The sequence below is a fragment of the Orycteropus afer genome, unplaced genomic scaffold (assembly GCF_000298275.1).
Source record: "Orycteropus afer afer isolate SDZICR_OR568_19922 unplaced genomic scaffold, OryAfe1.0 scaffold00037, whole genome shotgun sequence".
NCBI lineage: Eukaryota > Metazoa > Chordata > Mammalia > Tubulidentata > Orycteropodidae > Orycteropus > Orycteropus afer.
This window is the reverse complement of record NW_006921624.1, coordinates 14,132,381-14,141,320: the sequence shown is the minus strand read 5'-3', so window position 1 is coordinate 14,141,320 and position 8,940 is coordinate 14,132,381. Positions and strand designations below refer to the sequence as shown.

Genomic DNA, 8,940 nt, shown 5'->3' with positions numbered 1-8,940 from the left:
AATGATATGAGACAAAGTATATGTGAACTTTCCAAAGTATGGAAAGTGAATTTTCTCTGTAAATCTTCACCCAAATCACAATTAAAAAAAAAAAAAAAAAAAGAATCACATGGGGGTCATGTTAAACTGTAGATTCTGATTCAGTACACTTGGGATGGAAAAGTAATTTCTCAGTGGTGGTTCAATTGGAATAAACCAGCTTGAAGCCCTGGACAAGAAGTTTGTATGAACAGTTAACAAAAATCATACAAAGGAAATTGGTTCCCACTTTTCCTAAGTAGAAAAGACACAGTGGCTCCAAGCAGATTTTATACATTAGTGTGTCATGAACAGGCTGAAAAAAAAACTAAGGTAGGGCTCCTAAAAGATTACTATTTGACAATAGCAGAAATTCACAATAAACATGCCTTATGTTTGAATAGGCCTTATTTTCTTAAGTTACAAAGGAGCTTGCAAGGTATGTTTCTTACCTGGCCCAGCACATGATTCTGTAAGAGCCAACCAGTATATGCCACTTCCAAAGAATCTCCTACTTCTACAGCAGGTCCTTCTGCTACAGTGAGGTCCTGTGAGAGCACTGAATCCAGGGAAGAGGTGCTGTTGCACTTGGCGATGCAGACCTGCAAGATGAAACCAAGGCAGCGTCAACTTACGTTTACACTCAGTAATTACTCACCACACTATTGCTGATGCTCCTTCCCAAACAGCTGCATCCACTAACAAGGCAGTTTACATTTTAATGAAGCAAGCCATTCCAAAGTTCATAACCCTGCCAGGAAGCCAAGTGTCTAAGAGCATGGCTTTGGACTCTAGGTACATATCTGGGCACTGGCACTTACTAACTCTATGACCTTGGTCAGATATTTCACTTCTGTGTACCCAAGATCAGCCACTTGTAAATGGAGACAAAAACCATGTGTATCTCATAGGGCGATTCTGTAGATTAAGTGAGCTAATACTAACATAGTACTTGGCACAGTATCTGGCAAATAATAGTATCACTCAGTAAATGTTAGCTGATTATATTAGGATTACTATTTCAGTGTTTGGAAATATATAAAAGAAAGGGAGCAACTAAAATCTTTCAAAAGGCATAGAAAGAAGGCCCTTTACAAATCCATGTTGCATTCCACGAACCCATACCACCACCACCTACTGATATAGCCACACTGTTCTAGCATAGGTCAAAGACAAAAAAACAGACACATTTTTCTGAGTAATTATCCTACAAGCACTGTTTTACTATTTGTTGTTGTTATGTGCCGTCGAGTCGGCCCCGACTCATAGCGACCCCTCCTTGGGTTTCCGAGGCAGTATCACTACGGAAGTAGGATTGCCCAACCTTCCTTCTGAGGAGTGGCTGAGGGTTTGAACCGCCAGCCGTCTGGTTAGCAGGCAAGTGACTTAGCCACTATGCTACCAGAGCTCCCTGTTTTATAATACAATGTGTTAAAAACTTTCCAGTCATTATTCTTTAAAAAAAATATTATTGCAATCAAATAAATGCTAACTAAAACAATGAGATGCCACTTTATACCAAGCAAATAGGATTTTAAAAAAATATCTATATAGTTCTCAATGCTGGAAGAAGCAGTGAAACAACTGATACAAGTGTAATATAGTACAGTCTTTCTGAAAGGCAGTATGCCAAAGTGTGTTCAGAATGGAAAAACATGCAGATGTCAGATCCACTGATGCACTCGATTCTAGAAATCTCGAATAAGGAAATAATCAGAGGGAAAAAGGAGACAGACTTATATACAAAGTTGCTTACTACAGTGTCACTTACCTCATTAGAAGACTGATAGGATTCTTTTAAAATAATCCTTTTAGAAGTATTACTTACTCTTCAAAGAAGTTTAAAATAAAAAAAATAAAAAATAAAGAATCCACTGCCATCAAGTTGATTCTGACTCATAGAAACCCTACAGGACAGAGTAGAACTGCCCCCATAGGGTTTCCAAGGCTATAAATCTTTACAGAAACACACTGCCTCATCTTCTTCCTGTGTAGCAGCTGGTGGGTTTGAACTGCCAACCTGTTGGTTAGTAGCCAAATGCTTTAACTACTGCGCCACAAGAGTGCCTTTAATAGTTTATGTGGTGGAAAAATGTTTTCATCAAGTACGCTTACATTCAGTCTTTTTTCTTTCAAAAGTCTTATTTTCAACTAGTTTAGGTATTATTTCCCTAAAATACATGGTTCATGTGACAAATATAGAGAGTTTTTTATGTTTTACACTGACAATATACAGCAATCATCTCTAGGAAGTGATGAGTTTGTCTATGGTGATGTGAAAACTGGCATCAACTAAGGGTAATGGTTGTATTACTTGACTAACTGTTATCATTAAGTTCTACACCAGAAAAAAGGTAAAATGGCAAATGTGTTACACATAATTTTACAACAACTGAAACAAAAATAAAAAAGAGGTTGCAGTTGGTAAAACCACTTAGGCAAAAACACTCATAGACTAGTTCTCTTGTTTCAAAGGCTTAGGGTCACGGCTTCCTGGCACTGTCCAGCCAACTCGCCTAACATTGTTTTAAGCGTTTCTGTTCTACCTCTCAGTTCAGTGAGTAGCGCCTTAGGTCTTAAAGACTTGCAAGCAGCCATCTAACACACAATGATTGGTTTCTGTTTGGCTGGAGCAGCAGCAGAAGGAGATCCAGGAATCACAGAAGGAACTGGACTGCATGCACGTCTAGTTGCCTCCATGAATTACTGCTTTTATCATGAGACCAGAAGAACTGCATCCAGTTCTGGCTACCATCACTGAGTATTTCATCAAGGACTCAACAGATGAGTCCTGGTCAAAAGGGAGAAAACTGTGGAATAGAATTTCAAATTTCTTATAGAATCCAGCTTACGAGATCTATTGAGGCTAGAGAACCCCTGAATCTGTCACCTTGAGAAATATTTAGACCTTGAACCCAAACTATCCCCAGAAATCATTTTCAAATTACACAATAGTTTAGCTGAATTTGTAAAGAAAGTTTGACTTGAGCACTGTGCTCTTTTAAAGAATTAACTTTATCAAATTGGCCACAGTAGCTCTAAAGCATAAACAGGTAGTTTAGAGGGCAGTGAGTCTAAGTCAACAACATGAGGAGAGCGAACGAGAATGAGGACACAATGTGAAGAATGTAACAAACGTCATTTATACACTGAAATTGCCAAATGGGTGTATGATCTACTGTGTATACTTCCACTAAAATTGTGTGTGTGTATGGATACATACATACATATAGCAGATTATGTGTTTTGCATTTATTTTCCTAAAATTAAGGGAACTGCACAAAAGTGTTCTGGCTTCAGGAAAAGTAAGATATTACCTGTTTGTTGAACTCCACAGCAGCCTTTTCTGACTCAAACATGATGGACCAGTTTTGTCTCTGGTCATCATAAAAGGTGCTATAGTTACTGGGCTGAACCTGGAGAAAGAAGAAATGTTGGGAAAACTGAACTACAAGAAGTACAGTGGATAAATATGACGGTTTAACCTCAAAGAGAAGGACCTACACTGAAATGGACCCCAAAAGAGGTATCAGGGAACTTTCTTCTTCCCTCCTACATTCCCCCAACCAACCCTCGGACCATACTCCCAGAAGGCAGCAAAGAGCCCTTTCTGAGAGGCACTGTTAGGTGCCCACATTAATGCCCAGGGCTGAAGCAGTGCACCTAATTCAGACTAATCTCGCCTGTAAAGCTATGCCAAAGGAGCCAGTGAGACTGGGCAATCTACTTCCATAAAGATTTACCACCTCAGAAACCCAAAGGGAGTCGCTATGAGTCGGAATCGACTCGACAGCAGTGAGTTGTTTTTTTTAAATGATTCCAATATAGGGAAATCTTACCGTAAACTCAAAGTTCAGGTGGATCCTGGCAACAGTAACTGGCTGCTGCTGACTAATGTAAAGAAGAATCCTATACTGTATTCAAGCAAAGATGGGGCAAGGAAAAAGAGAAAAGAGGGCAGAAGTTAAAAAGTTAATAAGGATCAGCACTGTTGTTGTTATTTGCCATCGAGTTGGCCCCAACTCCTAGCGACCCTTCCTTGGGTTTCCGAGGCAGTTATCACTATGGAAGTAGGATTGCCCAACCTTCCTTCCGAGGAGTGGCTGGTGGGTTTGAACCGCCAGCCTCCTGGTTAGCAGTCAAGTGCCTTAGGCACTATGCTACCAGAGCTCCTAGGATTAGCACTAAGATGGCGGAAATCATGCTTCATATAGCTACAAAATTCAAAACTCAGTTCATGCCTTACAGCTTAGATTTTAAATGACCTCTTCTCACTATCCATTTTAATATTCGTTCTCATTTTGGTATTACTCCCTGTCACTGGGGATGTCTTTATTTTGTTGGCATTTTTATTTATGAGAAAAGGGACTAAAAGACAGTAATACTGATTGCTTAAAAAAAAATTGAGGAAAAACATACAGTAAAGTGCACATACCTTAAACTCAATTTTTACACACACACACACACATAACCATGTGACCACAACCCAGATTTTAAAAAAGAAAAATTGAATGTTTCCAAACTCTAGAAGGCTCCCTGGGGTTCCTTCCTAATCAGTACTCTTCAGCCTGATATAACTACTGTGCTGACCTCTATCACTGATTAGTTTTGCTATTTTCAACCTATCTACAATGGGATTAAGGAGCCCTGGTGGTGTAGTGCCTGTGACTAACCAGAAGGTTGGTGGTTCAAACCCACCAGCCACTCCACAGAAGGAAGATGGGGCAACCTACTTCTGTAAAGATTTACTGCCCCAGAAACCCAATGGGGGTCGTGATGAGTCAGAATCAACTCGATGGCAGTGGGTTTTGGTTATAAAGGGATCAATACATACTCTTGGGTCTTGCTATACTTTTACTCAATACAGTATCTTTGAGATTCATCCTTGTTGTTTCATGTACCCATAATTTGTTCCTTTTTCTTGCTATGCAGTATTCTATGAACAGACCACAATCTAGTATTCCATTCTCTTACTTACGAACATTTGAGTTGTTTTCAGGTAGAAGCTATTATGAATAGTTGTCTATGAATATTCTTCTACACACCTTTTGAAGGACATAGGCACATATTTCCTTCAACCTAAAGAACTTCCTTTAAGATTCCTTGTACAGTGGATCTGCTGGTAATAAATTTTCTCAATTGTTATTTGTCTGAAATGATGGGCTCAAGTATAGCAGGGATTGTGGGGCTGGCGCGGGATCGGGCAGTGTTTCGTTCTGCTGTGCATGGGGTCGCTATGAGTCAGAAACAACTCGACGGCACTTAACAACAACAACATCATTTTTCAGAGCTTGGGAGCTCTGGTAGCGTAGTGCCTAAGGCACTTGACTGCTAATCAAAAGGCTGGCGGTTCAAACCCACCAGCCACTCCTCGGAAGGAAGATGGGGCAATCTACTTCCGTAGTGATACTGCCTTGGAAACCCAAGGAGGTGTTGCTATGTGTCGGGTCCGACTCGATAGCACATAACAACAACAACAACATCATCTTTCAAGGATTTTTTTGGGGGGTATAGAATTCTGTATTGACTTTTTTTTTTTTTTTTTTAATCGCCTTTATTTTGGTGAAAACATATACAAGACATTCGCCAACATAACAACTTCCACATTTATAGTTCAGGGACATTGATGACATTTTTTCATGTTGTGACACCACTATTGCTATACTTTTCCAAAATATTCCACCACAATTACCATAAACTCAATGCCCCACAAACAAAAACTTCCCCTTTTCCCCTCCCTCCACTGCTGGTAACCACTAACAATCTTTAGTTTCTACATAAGTATTTTTTTCAACCTATATAGGAATTTTGGCTCCCTTCTCCTCTCATCCCTAGTAACCAACAAAAGAAGAGTTTCCTTCCATGTACAAAACTTTCCTTGACTTTTGACAATAGTAGACTAACACAATATTGACTTACTTCACTCAGCATCATGTCCTCCAAGTTCATCCACGCTATGCAGTGTTTTGCAAATTCTACATTATTCTTTAGGGTTTTATAGTATTCCATTGTGTATATATACCATAGTTTGCTTATTCATTCTTCTGTTGATGGACACATAGATTGTTTCCATCTCTTTGCTATCGTGAGTAGTGCTGCGATGAACATGGGTGTGCATATATCTGTTCTTGTCCTGGATCTCACTTCTTTACGATATATACCTAGTAATGGTATTGCTGGATCAAATGGTGTTTCTATTTCTAACTTTTTAAGGAATTGCCATACCGATTTCCACAATGGTCGTATCATTTTACATTGACTCTTTTTTCTTTTCGCCCCTTAAAGATGTCACTCTACTATCTTCGGATTACCATTACATGTCTATTAGAACTTTTTTGACTGTGTCCTACAGGTATCTTATGCTCTATTCTTTCTTGTCTCTGTGCTCCAGTATGGATATTTTCTACTGAACTGTCTTCTCAGTCACTAGTCCTGTCTTCAGCTGGGTCCAGACTATTGTCAAACACACTCAATGGGTTCTTAATTCCAGATGTTGTTATGAAATCTAGAGTACCATTTGAGTTTTTGTATGGATTACAAGTTTTTAAATTATCTCTCTTCATCCTTTTTGCCTTTTCTTCTACTTTTTAAAGATATTATTCATAGTTATTTTAAAGACTATGCATCTCAATTTCAATGTCTAGATGTTATGTGTGTCTGCTCCTATTGGGCTTTTTGTTTGTTTTTATTTTTTTGCCATAGTTCATCAGTAACATTTCCCCACCTCTTTACATATCAAGTGATTTTTTATTGTAGGTCCACCATTGTACATAAAAATAACTGTAAGAGCTCACATTTCCTCTTCCACCATAAGGGATCTCACTTTTCCTATTTAAGGCAGATAGAGTGAGAAGCTGATCACCTTAATCCAATTGCAGATTGACCTGGTTAGATCACAGTCATACCACCGCTGGGTGGTCCCTGTTCTCAAGCACAATCTTCTCAGGTTTTTGATGGAGAATCTGGGAAGTGTCTGGCTCCTCAGTCCTACAAGCTCTGTCCTTCAGAGGCTTTTGAGCTGAGTTCTTTAGCCTCCTCCCATGAAGGTTCAAAATCTGGAAAATGCATTGAGAGGAACACTGGTGGTATGCTTACTGAAGGCCCCCTCTTTATGTTGTTGTTAGGTGTTGTTGAGTCGGCTCCAACTCATAGTGAATCTACGTACAACAGAACGAAACACTGCCCAGTCCCATGCCAGCCTCAGAATCCCTGCTATACCTGAATCCATTGTTGTAGCCACTGAGCCATCTCATTGAGGGCCTTCCCATTTTTCATTGACCCTCTACTTTACCAAGCATGAAATCCTTCTCCAGGGAGTGCTCCCTTCTGACAACATGACCAAAATAGGTGAGACGAAGTCTGGCCATTCTTGCTAGATAAGGAGCATTCTGGCTACACTTCATCCAGAACAGATTTATTAGTTCTTCTGAAAGTCCATGGTATATTCCATATTCTTCCTCAACACCATAACTCAAAAGCATCAACTCTTCTCTGGTCTTCCTTATTCATTGTCCAGCTTTCACATGCATATGAGGCGATTGAAAATACCATGGCTTAGGTCAGGTGCACCTTAGTCTTCAAACAGATATCCCTGCTCTTCAGCACTTTAAAGAAGTCTTTTGCAGCCAATTTGCCCAGTGCAATACGTCATCTGATGTCTTGATTGCTGCTTCCATTGGTGTTGCTTGTGGAACCCAGTAATATGAAATCTTTGACAACTTCAATCTTTTCTCCATATATTGTGATGTTGCTTATTGGTCCAATTGTGAGGATTTTAGTTTCCTTTATGTTGAGATGTCATCCATTAAAAACAAAAAAAGAAACTCCTCCATTTTATGGAGGAGGAAACTAAGATGAAGATGGGAACTTGACTTACCCAGTGCTCAAAAGTATGACTCTCTAAAAAACAAAACAAAACAAAAAAAAAACCAAAGAAGTCTCCCTTGGCCTTTCCAGCACAGCCCAATGTGCACCTTCTCAGAACTCAGCAAATGTCCCGTGGAGAAAAACTAATCTTCTGTTGGGAGCTTCTCTAGTTTTCCTGATTTCTGTTTCCCCAGTAATCTGTCTGTTTGGGCCACGTCTGAACTTTAGTGTACACCAAAAATCAGCAAATGCTACCTAAGAAGGAAACAGTCAACTCTCTGGGTCTTCCCTTTTGAAATTTTAGTTCTTCGTATCCTCAATTCTCCAGTGAAATTTAAAATATAATTTTTGCAATTTATCTTTTTTCTTATAATCTTCGTAGCATGAATATTGCCTGCCATACCTACTACACCCTACTGGGTGAAGTTCCACTATCAGATTTCAAAAACCCAAATGGCAACACCTAATTAATTAATGTATCAAGGCAATAATCATCAGTAGCTGCTAATGGAACAAAATGAGAGACAACCAGACAGTATTTGCCTTCTAATGGGAGCATGAAAGAGACAAAGAAATCAATTGCAATGTATTGCAGGACTTATTATGACCTTGATTTAAACAAATTAGATGGGGGAGGAAATTTGGATAGTTAATGAGATTAAGAAATTATTCTTATTTCTTTTTAGGTGTGATAATGGCATAATGGTTACATATTTTAAAAGTTCTTATCTTTTAGAAATACATACTAAAATATTTACAGTTAAAATTACATCCGGGGAATTTGTTTAAAATAATGCAAGTCAGGGAGAAGGGAGGAGAGGGTGGGGTCACAAATAAAATACCTCTTACAGACTGTTAATGGGTTTCTGAGGGTTCATTAATCTAGTCCCACTTTTTTACATGTATTTGAAATATTCCATCACTAAGTTTTTTTTCTTTGTTTGTTTGTTTGTTTTATTATTAGGATTTGGGTGAAGATTTACAGAGTAAATTCACTTTTCATACAGCAGTTCACATATACTTTGTCTCATGTCATTGACCAAAATTTACAATGCA

The 8,940-nt window shown here is 38.9% G+C and overlaps 1 protein-coding gene across 1 annotated transcript in view; it reads right to left on the bottom strand.

The window, feature by feature from the left end:
- Nucleotides 1-8,940, bottom strand: part of FKBP15 (FKBP prolyl isomerase family member 15) — a 91,183-nt gene that overhangs the window by 49,947 nt on the left and 32,296 nt on the right. The window contains exons 5-7 of the mRNA XM_007936765.2: nucleotides 3,858-3,932; nucleotides 3,336-3,434; nucleotides 471-620 (exon numbers count right to left, since the gene is read on the bottom strand). Of these exons, the coding sequence (XP_007934956.1) occupies nucleotides 471-620; nucleotides 3,336-3,434; nucleotides 3,858-3,932 (324 nt within the window). The remainder of the gene's footprint in view (nucleotides 1-470; nucleotides 621-3,335; nucleotides 3,435-3,857; nucleotides 3,933-8,940) is intronic.